Source organism: Bidens hawaiensis, unplaced genomic scaffold, assembly GCF_021521415.1.
Source record: "Bidens hawaiensis isolate Kalapana, Puna unplaced genomic scaffold, B.hawaiensis_p1.1 tig00002525_1, whole genome shotgun sequence".
Taxonomy (NCBI): Eukaryota; Viridiplantae; Streptophyta; class Magnoliopsida; order Asterales; family Asteraceae; genus Bidens; species Bidens hawaiensis.
This window is the reverse complement of record NW_027491138.1, coordinates 2,574,906-2,593,705: the sequence shown is the minus strand read 5'-3', so window position 1 is coordinate 2,593,705 and position 18,800 is coordinate 2,574,906. Positions and strand designations below refer to the sequence as shown.

The 18,800-nt window shown below is 37.1% G+C and overlaps 3 protein-coding genes across 3 annotated transcripts; all 3 read left to right on the top strand.

Moving 5' to 3' along the window:
- The first annotated feature begins 1,428 nt into the window (after positions 1–1,428).
- Positions 1,429–2,163, top strand: LOC143620108 (putative F-box protein At3g16210). Its single transcript, XM_077091875.1, has one exon. It carries the CDS (start codon positions 1,429–1,431, stop codon positions 2,161–2,163), a length of 735 nt encoding a protein of 244 aa, XP_076947990.1.
- A 5,430-nt stretch (positions 2,164–7,593) lies between these two features.
- On the top strand, positions 7,594–7,998 carry LOC143620107 (uncharacterized). Its single transcript, XM_077091874.1, has one exon. The coding sequence runs from the start codon at positions 7,594–7,596 to the stop codon at positions 7,996–7,998; it is 405 nt and encodes a 134-aa protein (XP_076947989.1).
- Positions 7,999–8,157: 159 nt separating this feature from the next.
- Positions 8,158–8,946, top strand: LOC143620106 (uncharacterized). The gene has a single exon (XM_077091873.1). The coding sequence runs from the start codon at positions 8,158–8,160 to the stop codon at positions 8,944–8,946; it is 789 nt and encodes a 262-aa protein (XP_076947988.1).
- Positions 8,947–18,800: the final 9,854 nt, after the last annotated feature.

Below are 18,800 nucleotides of genomic sequence, written 5' to 3'. Positions count from 1 at the left end.
TTTGGTTTTCCAGTTCATTGATGCGTTCTGCTGTTGTTAATCTTAGTTGTCATCATATAGTTGTAACTGTCCTTTTAAGTCTTTATATGTTTTACACAAATTTTAGTTGTCATTATTTGTAACAAAATTTTTTGTGATTTAGATATATTATTTTGGATACATGATACAATGCTGATGATGCGTTTTGGTTATGCCATGTTATTGTTATATTGACTTCTATTGTTGACTCTTAATCTTTTATATAGTAATAATTCATGGTCTTTTAGTCTTTATATGTTGTTTCCTACATCAGAGTCTGTTTTATTTTGTTTTGGTTATCTGTTTCATTTTCATACTTAACGAGTACTTTTCTCAAAGTTACATACTAGCCAAGTTTTTTTTTAAAAACATAAAATATGTGATGTTATATTGTTATATCCTCTTGGTATGTATTTGTGTTTGTTCAGGTAAAGGTTTTTGTGACAAATGCTGAATTGAAGGCTCCAATCAAGCCGGCTGTTACAAGGAGTCAAGCTAACCAATTGAATGTTACCTTTCTACATCATTGTGCAATCAAGGCTCCATAAAATCAATTTTCTGTTATGAACAACCCATTAATATGCAATTCCCATTAATATGCAATTGAATGCTATTCAAAGATGGAAATCAATTGAACAGTTTGCAGTCACACCTTTCCTATAAGTATGTCCACTGTTTGCAGTCAAGCTCCACCCCCCTTCCAACGATCTCACGAAAGCAGGTACGTTTTCATTCTCTCATATTTCCTTTAAGTATATTCGGTTAAATTGCATGTATGATGTTGTTGATTTGAAATAAATATAGCCTCCACTCAGCATAAGGTTTGATTGTTTCTTAGTTGCTAACCGACAAATACTCGGCTCCAATGTTAGGTATTTCACTTTTAAATTGGGTAAAATTGTGGTTAATTGGTGGATAATTAGTTATAATTTTCATAGGTTTTCATTGTTGCCTTCATACTTTGATTCACTTTGTATGTGGTTGGATAAACAATATCTTAGGAAGCCGAGTGCTTTTTGTTGTAGTTATAGTGTTGCAATTTGCAGCATTTAGATGGGCAGTTTCAATGTCTTTGTGCAGATGTTGACATAAGCTGTTACATAATACTTAACTACTGCCTTCTCAAATCAAAAATTATTTCATGCATTATTTCAAAACTCATAACACATAGTTTTCAGACAAAACAAACCTATTTTACATATTCATTGTCACCGTTTTTAGTAATTTTCTGATGTGATATTCAATCCCCTTGCTTTATTCGATATTTAAGTAACACTTACCATAGTAATTGGATACATTAAAATACACTTGGGGTTGTATTGTCACCAACCATTGGTACATCCCCTTTTGTTTCTCTTTTGTTGTTCATACGCTGCCTCTATGTGCACAGTTCTAGGGACCCATCCGACCATGCCTGACTTAACAGCAGAACTCATTGTCTTTTGCATACTGTCTTGCCTCTCGGCAAAGGATGTTGCTACCTGTAAGAGCGTGTGCAAGCAATGGCATGCTCTACTATCAACACCTGAGTTTCAAACGACTCACTGCTCCCGTTCGTCGCTTCCAGATAATCAACGAACATTGTTAGCTCGTGATTTTGACTGCGCCATTTACAGAATGGACTTCCAAACTGTTGACTATGTGCTAGACAGTATCATACCATACCTATTCGGACAGAACACTATAAATGTAGCTATACTAGGGCATTTGGATGGTTTGCTATGTGTTTGTTTATGCGACACCAAAGAGTTGTTCCTTTGGAACCCGACGACTGCTGCATACAAATGTTTAGCCACCACTAATGGCCAAGGGTTGTATGAAGACATTGCAGATGCGGTTGGCTTTTACAGTGTCCCGTCTAACGACTATAACGTACTACATGTAAAACGAGCATCCGGCGCCCTTTCAGCCCATATTTACTCTAGGCATTCTGGAAGATGGAGAAACTTACACTTCCAATGCGATAATGAATACGCAAAGCGCGATTACTATTGGTCACCTGGAACTGTATGTGGCAACAACTTGTACTTCACGGTTTACGAATGCTGGGTTGTTGGTACAAACGTGGTTATTGGTTTTGATACGTCAACGGAGCAGGTCATTGAGTTACCCTTCCCTACGGTCCCACCATCAGGAATTTTCTAAGGCATTCTGTCAACCATTCACAATTCCCTTCATATGCTTCTTACAACCGGCATGCAAGAGATGACGCTTCAACTTTGGTCACTCCAAGGGGAACACTGGGTCCCAAAATTCTCATGTCCACCAATCCCTCCAATACCCTTATCAGTGTGGGTAAACATTACACACTACATGACAACTGGAAGGTGGTTTGTTATGAGTGGGGCAAGGAAGCTTTATGAATTCCCGGATGAGATCAACCCCTTAACCCGTTTCTACCCAGTGAGTTGGTTTCGCGGACATATCCGAGCGGTGTTTGTTCATACGATTGTCTCACCAGCAATTTGATTTGCATATGTTGCTTCTTGTCAGTGGGTTGTCACATGATTTTATTAGGCTATCAATGTTTTGCTTCCACACACTGGCCTGAAAACATGTTACCATGAAACATATGTCATCTCTTTAATGTTACTTTGATTTAATAAACATGATATTGATAAATCTTTACCGTCATCGAGTGACTGCAATGCCACGTGACAATATACTATGACACTATATTCAAACGATAAAACCATAAATGACAAACAAGATAATAAGCATATATGGAATTTATTAGTATTTTATTGACCTGTAATCATTTTACTCAGCCTTTCTGCCACAAACTTTATCAACACTTCCTAATTTTTCATTACTGAAATTGCATTAGGTTGCTGCATTTGATTAGACGCAAAACATGCTATGTTATATTTGATGTTTTCACATACTTATACCTTTTGACAGATGTTCAATTGATAGTTTTAAATGCCATTATGAGATTGAACTTCAAGCCTTGATATACATGGTTTTTATATTGTAAAAAAAGAGATTTGGTAAACATTTAAGAATACTAATATTACTTCGTTTGGTGCTTCACGTTTCTTTTTCCATACTATCCTATTAAAAGCATGATTCTCATGTGTATTGGTGCACCACTTTGAAGTTTATCAATATCGTTGAATATTTGTAATTTCGTAGGTTTTATAAAACTTCACCATCAGCGGAAAAAAAAGGACTACGATCTAGATCAGGACACACGGAACCACTCAAAATGAGTAGCCGGTATAAAAGAGATAACCCTGACCCAAACCGTGCACGTGAGTTACGTAGTCAGCGTAACAAGAGATATAATGCTTCGCTTAGGTTGAGGAACCAATTGTGCCCCACCGAAGTAGGCGAAACAAGCGTACCATCAACGCCTCTGGTTACTCCAAGCCAAATGGATGCCCCCCCACCAGAACAACAAGGTTAGTACTTCCCTAAACAACGACTGCTATAATCACTTTATGCTATCGACGATATTTCTAACCACACCAAATTACTTAGGCGACCAGCAAACAACACAACCACTTCAGTGTCATCAGCAATGTGTTACTCATGAACCACGAGAAGAATCTGTTACCTACACCACCCATCCAGCCACCTACCCTGGCAATGCAACTATTGATGCACTGCCAACATCTGCCACACCTAACACTCTGAATCCACTCCAATCGGCAGCTATTGGAGAAGGTTGTTTTCCTGTAAATATCAACAATACATACAATAAACTTACCTGGATCTAACTTTTAACTCACTTTACAGGGATTGAAAACAGTGACCCGTACAACTTTGTGTATGACGGTGTACCCGCAGCCCATCGTCTACTAAAGGACCGAACTCCTTACAGCCATTGTGGCGCGAAGCTTCTACAGTTTGAGTTTTCAACATTTTGTTGCATGAATGGGAAAACGTTGTTGGCAGAAACGTTGATACCACCTGAACTACACACGTTATTCACCTCCCAAGATGACATTGGCAAGGTTTTTAGGGAAAACATCCGGGCTTACAACACAAACTTTGCTTTCGCATCAATGGGCTTGTCGTTGGATGAGACGGTGAACAACATGAGAGCCGGCGTGTACACCTTCCGAGCACATAAGGGGATATACCACCATGTTGACCAACTGGTTTCTCGTGACGGAACACCCAGGTACTTACAGTTGTATTTCTATGACCCTGACACGGAGCTTCGTCATCGACTGTGATGTGTTGTAAAACACACGTATTTTCCGCACCTTTTATCTACGTAATATATTATATTTTATGTGTTTTAACTCGTTTTATTTAGGTTTTACATAAGTTTGTTCATATTGTAGGTTATGGGTTACAAGGAAGAAGAAACCGAGCTTTTCGAGCATTCTACGAGCCTTTTACGCATACAAGTTCAAGACAAAGCTCAAAGCCCGACCCATATGCATCATAGAGGCCCATTACTTACAATATTATAACATAAAAAAAATTAAAAAAACCCTAGCAGCCTACTAACCTGCGATCGGCCAGGCAGCAGCAAGGGAGAGAAGGAAAAACTTTTTTCAGCTTAGAGTTTGATCGTGTGACGGCTAGGGAAGGAAGAAGACACAAGAACCAAGTCTCGGGATCATTCACCATCAGTTTTTACAGCCGAGAGCAGCCCCGGAACATCTCATATCCTTACATCTTTTTCATTGTTCATACAATTTTAGTTTCTTGCTTAATTGTTGAATTGTTTTGCAATTGCTTAAGTGATTGAGTTGTTTATGAGTAGAATTGATTGTTGGATGATTATTATGATGATTGGTATGAGTTATATAATGTTTTTATTGAATGCTAGCCGCTGTCCAATTATGATTCTCGGCTAATCTTGTTAGTTCTACCTAGGAATGATGTTAATTGTTAGGTTTTGATAGGTTTTATGGATTGTTTGATTGATAGACCTTAATTGCTATTGTAAAGTTTGATTTAGACATGAAATAGGTTGTGTTTAAGGGCTGGAAATATTGGTTAATTTATTGCATAAACCCCGTGTGTTGATTGATTAGTTTTGTATTGATTGATCGGCGCATTGTTTGATTCTAGACTTGGTGTTTAGGGTTTGTTTGCGGTAGGAACAACCGTAGGGTTTTGTTGCATGATTAATTGGTTAAAGTACAGCAGTTAGGCACCTTCTTTGAGACCGAGAGGTGATAGGAAGTTAGGGTCATCTCATTGCCTTTACATGCTAGAATAAGGATTGCGCGAGAGCGAGTTCGTTTCTTGTCAGGTTTAGGTGTTTTGAGTGACTAGTTGATCTATTTTAGTTTAAGTTGAATTGTTCCCCCATCCTTGGTTGTGTAGTATTCATTGCCATTAGGGTCGAGTGTTGGTGAGACCGAGAGGTGATCTAGCATTAGAACACGTTAGCAATTGTTTCCCGGTTTGGTCGTTTTAGGCGATTTTGAGTAGTTTAGGCTTGTTGAGTGAGACCGAGAGGTGATCCCCGAGCGATCCTTAGTCGTGTCATCTTAAGGGACCGGTGTCTTGAAGTCATTCAATCCATTAGCTTGTTAGGCCTACAATTTGATTCAGACCTAGGTAGACGTTTTTCTCCATCCTAAGTTAACACAGTTAGTTTTCCGTTAAGTTTTCTATTTTTGGTAAGTTTTGTCAGTCAGTTAAGTTAAAAGAAATCAAAAATCAATTAAATATTATTCTAAGGTAGGTCTTGTCTAGGGTTAGTAATTGTTAGCGTCTTACGTGTCCACGTGTTCGACACTCGGACTTCCTAGGTCTATACTACTTGCGATCGGTACACTTGCCGGTTGTGTGTGGTTTTAGGATTTTCGTTTTAAATTTTAAACTTAGTTGTGAGGGTCATTAACATAGGGTTATTAGACACACATCAGGCTGGAATGGCCAAATCTGGATCGCATAATCACAGAAATGCTAACACGTGCCCTTTCTGCGAATCCATACGCCCTTACTTTTCGAAGGCTCTCAGAGTTGGGCCCCCTTGACAATTACAGGGTCACTTTAAATGCTTCTGTAGAGCTGGACCAGTGTGTTTACAACCATCCCACGACATCAGAGGTCGCTGGTATTTGGGTAGAAGGAAATGATGACATAACGGCGTTTAATAGAAGCATCGTCGTCTACGGCAGGTCTGACTACAAACAGCAAATTCAACCTCACTTCGGTTGCTACGACCCATTGTCGTACCCCCTATTCTTCCGAAATGGAGAGTCGGGATGGCATCCGCGCATACCCCGTCATGGAATGGCCCTTACGGAAACACCCACCAATGTCGGGCACCTGTATGACGACACAGAAGGTACACGAATATCCTCGCACACCCGCACACAACGAAACATGTATCAGTTATAAAATACCATATACTCACTTTTTACATTCCGTTACGCAGAAACACCAGAAAACGGCAATAGGAACACAGTTACTATGAGAGAATACTACTCCTACAAATTCCAGATCCGTCCAGTTGAAAATGCCATCCTGCTCGGCGGCAGATTGACGCAACAGTTTACAGTGGACGTATACATCAAATTGGAGACGTCACGTTTACAATTCTGTCAACACAACCAAACACGAATAAGAGCCGATTTGTACCAAGGAATTGTTGATTGCGTCAATGCTGGGGACGTGCGCCCAACACAGGTTGGCAAGCGAATTGTGCTACCCGCGTCTTTCATCACCTCGAGACATGCGTCACAGGTACCTCGACGCAATGACATTGGTACAAGACGACGGAAAACCTGATATTTTCCTCACCATGACATGTAACCCACACTGGCCAGAAATATGCGACAACTTAAAGCCAGGACAGACGGTCCAAGATTGTCCAGACCTCGTTTTCCGTGTGTTTCGTGCTAAACTCGAGGATCTTAAAGAACAACTTTTCAAAAAACACGTCCTTGGTGCAATCAAGGACCACGTCCACATAATCGAATTCCAAAAACGTGGCCTGCCGCATGCACATTTTTTACTTGTAATGTACCCACACCACAAAATCCATACCCCGGACCAATATGACACATTTGTCTGTGCTGAAATCCCTGACCCACAAACGCATCCAATCTTACATAACCTTGTGGTAGCACATATGATGCATGGACCCTATGGCCACCTAAAACCAACCAGCCACTGCATGGAAGGTGAGAAAAAAAAGTGTCGGTCTCGGTACCCAAAACAATTTAATGAAAATACAACCAAAGGGGAAGACGCGTATCCATTGTATAGAAGAAGGAACATGGGGATGCAAGTACAAGTTAGAAACAGCACGCTAGACAATAGATGGGTCCCATATAATCCAAAACTCATCCAAAACTCCTGATGATGTTCAACTCCCATATGAATGTTGAAATCTGCTCAAGTATCAAATCAGTTAAATACCAATACAAATACGTCTATAAGGTACACGACAAGCAAGTTATACAAATAGACCCAGATGCCCGTGACGTTGTGATCAATGAAATCAAACGCTATCAAGATGCCCGGTACGTCTCGGCCCCCGAAGCATTGTGGCGTACATTTTCCTTCCCCCTTTCCCAAATCCACCCACCAGTTTTAGCGTTGCAATTACACCTCCCAAATAATCACATGGTCAGGTTTACTAACAATGACAAAATGTCAGACGTCGTAGCACGAGAGAGGGAGAAGAAAATAATGCTCACGGCCTTTTTTGAGAATAACCAAACAGACACGTCCTCCAGGGCCTATTTGTACAGAGATTTCCCAAAGTTCTTCACATGGAATGGTAGATTAGGGCGTTGGAATCGTCGTACAAGAAAGACACAAAGAGGACGAATTGTCTCAGCAAACCCTGCAGAAGGCGAACGCTACTACTTAAGGCTGCTTCTTACGCATGTTCCGGGCCCTACCTCATTCGATGACCTTCAAACTATTAATGGTGTTCAACACACAACATTTCGCAAAGCGGCTCTTGAAATAGGATTAATCGATGACGACACAACCCTGTCACAGTGCCTAGCAGAAGCAGCTGTTTTCAACTTTCCAAGGGCCCTACGATGATTATTTGCAATCATTTTGAAATTCTGCCAGCCAGGAGATGTCCGTCAACTATGGACGACCCACTATGACAATTTGTCTGAAGACCATCGCCGAAACTCCCAAAACAACTCTCACATTCAGGATATGGTTCTAAACGAAATTGGTAACTTCTTGCATTCAATGGAGAAAACACTGCAACAGTATGACCTACCACGCATTATGCATCCAATGAACTTCCAAACAACCGTACAACGTGAAATACAAGAAGAGTACAGTATAGTTGTAGACCCGTCGCACCTTCAGGCTCAACACTCCTTAAACTCAGACCGGAAATACATATTTGACAAAATTATGAGTCACGTTAATAGTGATATGCCTGGGGTATACTTCGTCGATGGGCCTGGTGGAACAGGGAAAACTTTCTTATATAAGGCATTGCTAGCCGAAGTTCGCTCACGCGGCCTATTGGCACTTGCGACAGCCTCCTCGGGCGCTGTAGCGAATAACATGCCAGGCGGAAAAACGGCACATTCAAGATTCAACATCCCAATACACTTAGATACCAACTCCACATGTAACATACCAATGCAAACTGGGACCGCTGCGCTAATTAGGTTAGCTAGACTAATCATTTGGGATGAGGCATCCACGGCCAACCGACAAGGGATAGAAGCAGTACACCGCACAATGCAAGACATTATGGGTAGCACCCTCCCATTCGGTGGAAAATTAATGCTAATGGGTGGTGATTTCAGACAGGTGTTACCCGTCGTTAAGCGTGCCACTAGAGCACAAATCGTAAACGCTAGCTTCCGAATGTCGCCTTTGTGGTCTTCAACAGAGAAACTTCGTCTTTCTATAAATATGAGGCGCTTAGTGATCAATGGTTTTCAGAATTCCTTTTACGAGTCAGAGACGGAACTGAGGAAACCACGAACGGCAACTTTATCAAAATCCCCGATGCCATGACCGTACCATTCACCACAAATGATAATTCTATAAGAGACCTAATCAACATCATCTACCTCTCACTTGACAGTAACGCACACTCGCCAGACTACATTAGCTCCAGAGCAATCTTAACAACCCGAAATTATAGTGTCGACGAGGTAAACGATTACATGATCGACATTTTCAATGGTGATGAGCGCGTCTACTATAGTTTTGATGAAACTGAAGATGACCACCACCACCTATACCCAATTGAATTCTTAAACTCACTAAATGTTGGTGGATTACCCCCACATAAGTTGCGCTTGAAAATAGGATGCCCGGTTATTTTGTTACGAAACCTAAACCCGTCTGATGGGCTATGCAATGGCACAAGACTGGTCTGCAAGGGATTCCAGCCAAATGCAATTGACGCTGAAATAGCTGTAGGCGTGCATGCTGGCAAAAGAGTTCTCCTCCCAAGAATCCCTCTAAGCCTCTCAGAGGAGGACATGTTTCCCTTCAAGCTAATAAGAAGACAATTCCCAATCAGACTGAGCTTTTCCATGACGATAAATAAAGCCCAGGGTCAAACCATTCCCCACGTCGGTATTTACCTACCAGAACCGGTGTTCTGTCATGGTCAGCTATACGTGGCATTGTCAAGAGACAGATCAATGGAAAACACAAAAGTCTTGGTGCACCCATCCAAAAAGATCACAGCAACAGGCGTTTTCACCAATAACGTTGTCTATCGAGAGATCCTCCTAGACCAATGACATGTGAACACATACTACCGACATGTATAAAAAGTTTCTAACTTTTTTTAATAAATATTTTGAATTTGTTTATACATCTGTTAATATTGCATATATTTTGCAGCATCAACCAGCTACAGATTAATTAAAGAGGGGATTTCACATTTATTATTGGTTCAAACATCCAGACTGAATTTTAACTTCATTTTTTGACTTTCTTTATTTTTATAACTTTTGGTTTTATATATACCAAATCAATATACTGTATATATATTTCCTATGTATGTTTGTTGTAAGATTATTTTTTTCTACATTATGTTGATTCGAGATATAAAAATACCTCGTGTACAGGCCTAGGTCAACCTGACCTTGGCAGGCCCATTTTGCCCCACACTTATAGAAAGACCAGTTTCGCCCCAAACCCATTCTTTAAAATTAAAGATGGGGCACCAACCAACAGCTGAAGTAGAAAATACAACGTACGGGATGATTAGAAGCTTAAAGAAATGTAATACTTTCTTTGACCTCATGGTATTACTTTATAGGGAAGTAGTTACTTTATTTTATTTTATCTTTTTTTTGCTTTTTTGTTAAGTTTAATTTATGCTATATTACATTTTATTCTTTATCAGCAGGTATATTTTCCACGTCGTTAGGAGTATGTGATTTTGGAGGTAATCCAGAAATAGAACCACATCTTAAATTCTCATGTTATAAACCATGTTTAATTGCTTATTTGTTGTTGATTAATTGCTTTAGGTATACATTGTCAACAATCACCAAAACCATCATCGACATTAACTTAATCAGCCCTGAGTCACAGAAACTAAAAACATGGTATGGTTCAGAAGGAAGCGTCTTGAACTTTGAAGTCGTGGGGTCCACTTTTAGACCTGGGCTTAGAAATGATGCCCCGTCGATGTACTCTGATCGTGTGGGACTTCACTATATAACCAACAACCTGTCTTTGGGTGAAGCAAAGGAATTAGTTTCCAACAACCTATCACCTAAATTGTCACAAGTAATAATAATGTCATCCAACATCATAACAACTTTGACTTATTATGTTAGCCTAACAATGACATTTGTCTTGCAGCCTGTATTACACTACACGCGCATGTATGAGTTTCATCAAGATTGATCAAGCCATGCATTATCGCGCCTCCAAAACTTGCAACAACAAACTTACGGATAATGTTGGTTCTGCTTACTCATGTGAAATGTGCAAAAAAACACAAACCTACTCTAAATTGAGTTGTGTGAAACTATGACAATGATTACTAATCATGGCCATCATGTCTATATAATTGGTTGATATTGTAGGTATGTTGTGTCAGCCAAGTTCTCAGACACCAATGGTGATGTCTCTTTTTGCTGATGAGGCAGAAACCATAATAGGGTGCTTGCTCCTTACCTTTACCTTTGATAACATGAGGTCAAAGGTAAATCCTAAACTAACTAAATAAACACTACTTTAAATAAACTACAAATACAAGAAGTTTATCTGAACAACCCATGCAAAATGTGCACAAAAATTGCATCACGCCATATCACATGCTTGGCTGACCATTAGGCCCGCATTCATGATTCTAACGCACCTTTCAAATGTTTATAGGATGATGGAAGTGCTTATCAAACACAGCTTAAGAAAGCAACATGGGTCCCACACGTTTTCCGTTTATGGTTGCACCACGGGAGTACAATAATGATAAAACACAGAGGATTACTGTAAAAATTGATAGTCGTTGATTATGCGGGTGAATCTAAGTTCCTACTGGATGATATATCTTCAACGCAGTCTTGGGAAATACCTCTGTGTGCATTTACATTTTAAAAAATTAAATCGTAAGAATCTGGTCCTACTTTTATTATCATCTTTCATTATTTTTTATTTCATATGTTTTTTAGCTAGCTTATAGAAAGATGTTTCCATGCAACTTGCATGGTTTTTATTTAATAGAAACTCATATGTTAGTTATTTCTTATTTAATATGTTTTTTACCTAGCTTATAGAAAGATGTTTCCACGTATATTGCATGCTTTTTATTTAATAGAAACTCATCTGTTATATAAAAAATGAGTGGCTAGTAGGAGCCTGAAGTAGTTGAGTTGAACCTTAACTTATTCGAGATCGACTTCTTAGAAACTCGAATAAGCCAAGCCTAAGTCTTAACAAATTTAATAAAGGAACCCAACTCAAACTTCACATAATGAATTCATCTAAGCCCACTTGCACGAGTTGCACTTTAACTTTTTTGAGAATGAATTGTTAAAAACTCGAATAAAGGAAAGCCTAAACCATAACTAATTTAATAAACGAACTTCACTCAAACTTCATATACTGAATTTAACTAATCCCACTTGCCTATTACTTGTATAACTGTCATAAGTTTTATATAAAAAATTAAGATACGGTAACTAAACAGGTCAAAATAGTTAGCTGATATATGAACGGGTCAAGTTACGGTGAAATGAAATTAAACGGGCCAAAAATTGTTGTATTAAAATGAAACGACCCAAAATATGGCATTTTAGGATGAAACGGGCCAAATTCTGGCGTACTACTATGAAACAGGTCAGATCATAGTGAATTAAAACAAAACAGGGTCAAAAAAATAGTTAACTGATATATACACGAGTCCAGACATATTAAAATGAAACGGGCCAATATATGAGCGAGTCAAAGTACGGGGAAACGAAATTAAACGGGTAAAAATACGTTGAATTCAAATGAAACTGGCTCTCATTTTTAGATGAAACGGTCCAAAATCTGCTGTATTAGAATGAGACAGATCAAAACATAGTGAATTAAAGTGAAAGGAGTCAAAATTGCACTTTAAGTAATTGGAGAACAAATTGAAGCCTAAACCATAACTAATTTAATAAAGGAACTTCACTAAAAATTCACATACTGAATTTAACTAAACCCACTTGCCTATTATTTGTATAACTGTCATAACTTTTGTTTGTATGTAATATCAATATTATTATATAAAAAATTATGATACAATAACTAAACAGGTCAAAAGAGTCAGCTGATATATGAACGGGTCAAGTTACAGTTATACGAAATTAAACGGGCTAAAAAAATGTTGTATTAAAATGAAACGTGCCAAGAGATGGCATTTTAGGATGAAACGGGCAAAATGTGTTGTATTAAAATGAAAAATGTCAGAAATTTAAATATGACTATATAAAAAATTTTGATACAATATCTAAAAAGGTCAAAATAGTGACCTGATATATGAACGGGTCAAGTTCAAGTGATACGAAATTAAGCGGGCCAAAAAATGTTGTATTAAAATGAAGTGTTCCGAAATATGGCATTTTAGGATTAAACAGGCCAAAATTTGGTGTATTAAAATGAAACAAAATTAAAATCATTTCAAGGGTACATACATATTAAAACTTACATATTAGTCGTAATGATTTTAGAACTTGTTGGTACCAGTTCAATCTGGTAGAAGCTCAGCTTAGACGAGTTTAAACTCAAGTAGTGTATAAGTTACTTAATAAAGACCTTGATTCGTTTGTAAGTGTACAAAATAGAACTATGGGTGAGTAAAAACCGATTAATCCAACTGAAAACGAAAAAACTTACCAAACCAAAACAACCGACCGAAAATACTAAGCGATGATCCAGTTAACTATGTTTTCATTGAAAATCCGCCTCTATCCAAAACTAAACCAAATTGGACTTTAAAACTATCCGAACTACATAATCGAACCACACCAAACTTGTTTGAATATTTGTTGCTGAATTTATGGCCCAAAAGTTTCATATGTAAAATCATTAATAAATGGTTGATAAAAATCTACTTTAAAAGTTTATATGCAAAATCATTATTTTAGACTCAAACATTTTAACCCCAAAAGTAAATCCAATAACCCACCCATAAACAAACCGAACACTAAAAAAATTCAAAAACCAAAAACAATACTCTGAACCAAACCCGTTTTTAAAATCAATAACAAAAGCGTTGAATTTGGTTCGGTTTGAACCCGAAACCTACTAAACTGGCCTATGCACACTGCCTAATTATAATGTTTATAATTATAATAAAGGACTCGAAATATGGTGTACTAAAATGAAATGGGTCAAAACATAATGAATTAGTGATAAGTAGTTTAGGTAATGAATTTAAATTAAACAGCTCCAAATAGGCGCTTGAAGTGAATCTGGTCAAACGGGTCAAAATATAGTCTAACGGGTGAATTCTAGCAGCAGCCTCTTATTGAACAATTGGGATTCCTTCAGATGAATTCTACCAGCTGCCTCTTAATGAATTCTTATGCATTTCAATATTTGCCAAACAGTTACATGTTTTATTGCATCATATTATTAATAGTATCTTAAAAGTCGTTTTTAAGATGCTAATCAACTGAAACTGATCATTTAAATGTTATTAACAGCCTCCCTACACACATCATTGTGCAATCAAAGGATGCAATCAACCATCATCTCCATGTTCCAATCAATTAATTGTTATTGAACACCCATTAAACATTATTAACTGTCATGACGAGCCGTTACAACCTGTCTACTATATAATACCTATGACCCAAGTTTCCAGCCATAGGTTCCAAAATCCACTTTTATTTACATATATACTTTTTTTATCCTTTTAACTATGTTACATGTATACTTCTACTACTTCATGCATGTTATCCTCACTTACTTACTACTTATTTCTACATGTTACTAGCTTACCACTACTGATCAATCTTGCATTCCATAACACCTACGTCAGTTAACTTCAACTCACTGAAGGATCTTTATTAAAATTGTTTTTAATTTCAGATTTTTTCACCCTGCATTTTTATAAAACTAATGCTCATCTAAATGACTCATATACAAAACCTTTTGATGTAGATACAAATCTCCATGGAAGGCATGCATAAAAGTGCAAAAACATGTACCAAAGCTAACTACGCACCCGGTCCAACTTCGATTGACAATCTCCACACGGAACTATTGGTGTACGACATATTAGTAAGACTTGAACCTAAGTGTGTTGTCCAATGTAAGACCGTGTGCAAACAATGGAACGAGTTATTGTCATCAAAACAATTTACCGCAACACATTGTCGCTACTTTCAAAGAAGTTATAACCAAAAAATTATAATACTCAGACCGTGGCACACCATAGTCTACCCCCTTACTTCACCATACCCAGATCCTATGTCAAACATTGTCGTTCCACTACCAGGCGACGCAAATCCTCATGAAGTCAACATTCTTACAACTCTTAATGGCCTTATATGTTTATGTTCTCGCAATACTAAAAAATTAGTCATCTGGAACCCCCTAACAAGCGCATACACAATTCTACCTACCACAACCACTAGAGGCATTTTCAACACACGATCTGACACTGTTGGAATGTACTTACAATATACAAATGAATATACCGTCCTACATGTAAAACGCAACCATGAGAAAACAAAATTATACAAGTACTCCACAGAAGCAGGGAAATGGAAAAAAGTTGGAACCCTAAATGAATACCGACTGCGAACAAAGGGCCATCAATGGAAAACCGGAGTATTCAATAATGGAGTTCTGTACTTTGTTGTGGAACCCACATATTTAACGCAACGTGTTTGGTTGTTGGCTTTTGATACTTACACGGACAAATTGAGTAAAACAACCTTACCAAAGCTTCCAACAAAGCCCTCGGAAGTACATTTGCTTGTCATTCACAATGACCTGCACATGTTTGTTACTCACGGTTTCCCGCATTGGACCGTATATTTATGGAAGATGGCATCTCATACATGGACAAAAGTATGGGTATTCCCACAAATAAGCCCTCTACTAATAGGGATGACCATAACATACATCACCACAACCGGAAGGTTTATGGTCGTATCAGATGATGGATTTACTAATGAAATAGACACAACTATGAATGGCGACAACTCGTATTATCCTTTATTGTACTATCAAGGAAAACAAGCCATTATTTATACGGAGACTCTAGCAACCCCATAATGATTTAATTTCCATGCAAACTTTGAGTTTCTACCTTTATCATCCCCGTTATTATTAAAATTATGCAAACTTACAATTTTGTGTTTTCAAATCATCCTTGTTTTTTTCATTTTTTTTTGGTTTAGATGTTTTACTTGATTTAGTGATGCATGAAATGGATTTGTTTATCTTACCTAGCACGTAATTTACCATTACTTCTCCTAATACATCGCATTCAGATCTTTAATTATATAAGACGTACATGAAAATTAAAAAAATATAATCATCACATAATATGAGATATTCATAGTGAACCCACAGCAATGCGCGAGTACTTGATTATCAAAAGGAGGTTGTTTATGTATATAGAGAAGTTCCCACTGATAATGCCACCAACCCTATCTGATTAAGGTGATTCTCACCTGAGATAAAAGAGTGCTAGATTTAACTAAGAATATGATTAGTAGTCGGGATGTAATAAATTATGTTACATAAACAAATCAATTGTGCGCATTTATTGTCATCAAACTTGTTTAATTAGTGAAGCCCAATAACACAACTAGAGTTTTTAGTAGTTTTAGTTTTGTGATGTGATATTCAATCCCTTTGCTTTATTTCATATTTAACAGGCTACAATTAACTAAGAATAAGATTAGTAGTTAAGATGTAGAAACTTTTACAAGTTTGGAGGTCTAAATCCGGGTTTCATTCCCCTTCTTCTGAACTATATATGGGATTTTTACTATTGTTCTCCTTACTAGCTTTTCATGTAGTTGGAACGAGCCAATCATTACACCTCCACTCGGCTAAATTTCACAACGCAAAAACATATATTTATGATAACATGTTATTATTACTTCTCAAATGCATTTTTTGTCCAGTTATGCAACACACTAAATCATAGACAGTCGACGTAGGGGGGCCACTAATGGATGGAATTAGCGTGTTACACACAAGCATACGCACCATACAATTAAACTACTATATCTATTTTAAGATGGGCATAATACATTGGCTTGGCTGATAGTACACAACCAAAGTTAACTTGCCACACCGAATCCAACTAACCCAAATTTAAACTAACATCCGTTGCCACGCCTAATCCAACTAAACTCCTTTATAACATGATATAGTTATGTCTTGTTCATAGTTAACTACTTACATCCAATTCTAATCACAATAACTTTGTTTCTTATTCAACTATATAAATCATTTGTTCACTTACACCGGTCATGCCCTCGCCACAGACCTAAACAGTTACTGACTAAATTCTCTGTGCCTCACCAACGCACCGCAAACCGACCTCATACCGAACACATCCCCATTGCGTCCCCGCTGCAACGCGCGGACACTCCTACTAGTTAACTACTCATACATATTCCCTTAGTATTTGAACATTTAACCTCTTCTCTAAGAGGGAATACATCTTAAATTAAAGCATGTTTGGGATTGCGTTCGAAAAATGCTTATTGCTTATTGGCTTTTTCAAAAAGCCAGGATTTGGGGCTTTTGAAAAACTGCTTTTAACCCTTTCAAAAAGATAAATAAGAAAGATTTTTGTGATTGCCAAACACATTTTAATTTATTAGCTTTTAAAAAACACAAATAAACCAATAAGCATTTTTCAAATTCAATCCCAAACTTACCCTTATATGTGTTTCTTATTTTCTGTCATGTAGTGTATTTGCTAAATAATTGATACTACAAAAGTCATTGGTCAAGGGCATTCATGTAGAATTTCTATTTTTATAATTTAACTAAATACTGTATTTCTTAAATTTTTGTTTAACCTATTATACATCTTATTATTTTTTTTAAACAACTGATTTATTGAGGGGAAAATCACAAAATCAGGTAAATAGCTATTTACTTTTCAAAAAGAAAAAAAGCTATTTAGTTATTTATTTATTTTGTTTAGCGAGGACTAGCTCGTTTGATATAGGCCCTTGCCTCTTACATGGGAGATTTCGAGTTTGATTCCGGGCATAGAATACATTCAAAATATGTAATAGTGTAGGAGTAAGAGTAGTGTGATTTTTACATTCAACAAAAAAAGTTAGTTCGATTTGTGCCTACTCTTTGATATTTTGAAAAGAAGTGTACAACCGATCAACCCTTTAATATTTGAATTATATTTTTTATAATAACTCCTAATTCGCACCAATTAACTACTTATACATATTCCTTTTAGTATTTGAACATTTGACCTCCAAGGTAAAGGGGATACGTCTTGAATTATATGTGTTTGTTATTTTCTGCCATGTATTTGCTAAATAATTGATATTACAAAAGTCACTAGCCAAGGGCGTTCAAGTAAAATTTTTATCTTTATAACTTAACTAAATATTATATTTTTTAAAATTTCGGGCGTTCAAGTAAAATTTTTATCTTTATAACTTAACTAAATATTATATTTTTTAAAATTCCGTTTAACCTATCACATCTTTATTATGTATCTCTATCTCTATTTCAACCATAAATGCTTATTTTATTTTTCTCTTTTTCAGATACTCATACAAATCATAGAGATAGCAAATAGTGAATCTTTGTATTTAAAAAGCCACTGTTTATAAACTCTAATTTAAAGATAAAGATTCTTATAGAGAAAATTTCATCAAAGTAACTACAAAACAAATTCAAACAGCTAGTTTTCCAAAAACCATTATAAATACAATTGTTATTTTTCAATTTTTTTTACACCATCAATATTGGTTTACAAAATTCTTTATTCTTATAATTTCAATCCTCACTCAAAATGAGCTCAAGTGATAATGAAATACCGCCTACTTCAATTTGGTTTAGCCAAGAAGCAGTCTGAAGAACTGAAGTTGCAATTGTTGGAGCTTGATACCGAAAACGAGTTAAGCTCTTTAAGAGCAAAGAACAAAACACAGATAAGATACATAGAGAGGATTCGTGAAGATGGAGATAATTGTTTGCGAAATGACCGCTTTCACCGAAGCCAACATGCTCAGAGAGCTACTTTAGACGGCGTTTTCAAATGACCATATGACTTTTTAATCAAATTATCGAAGGTATATTCCACCATTTTGAATGGTTTACAAAGGGACGTGATGGAGGGGTTATTGTCACCTGGGAAAAAATGCGCGTGTGTCATGCATCATGCCATATGGCACATTTGCTACCAAACAAAAGTATAC

Excerpts from the sequence above, each read along its gene's own strand:
- LOC143620108 (XM_077091875.1), top strand. The coding sequence starts at position 1,429 with ATGCCTGACTTAACAGCAGAACTCATTGTCTTTTGCATACTGTCTTGC.
- LOC143620106 (XM_077091873.1), top strand. The coding sequence starts at position 8,158 with ATGGAGAAAACACTGCAACAGTATGACCTACCACGCATTATGCATCCA.
- LOC143620107 (XM_077091874.1), top strand. The coding sequence starts at position 7,594 with ATGTCAGACGTCGTAGCACGAGAGAGGGAGAAGAAAATAATGCTCACG.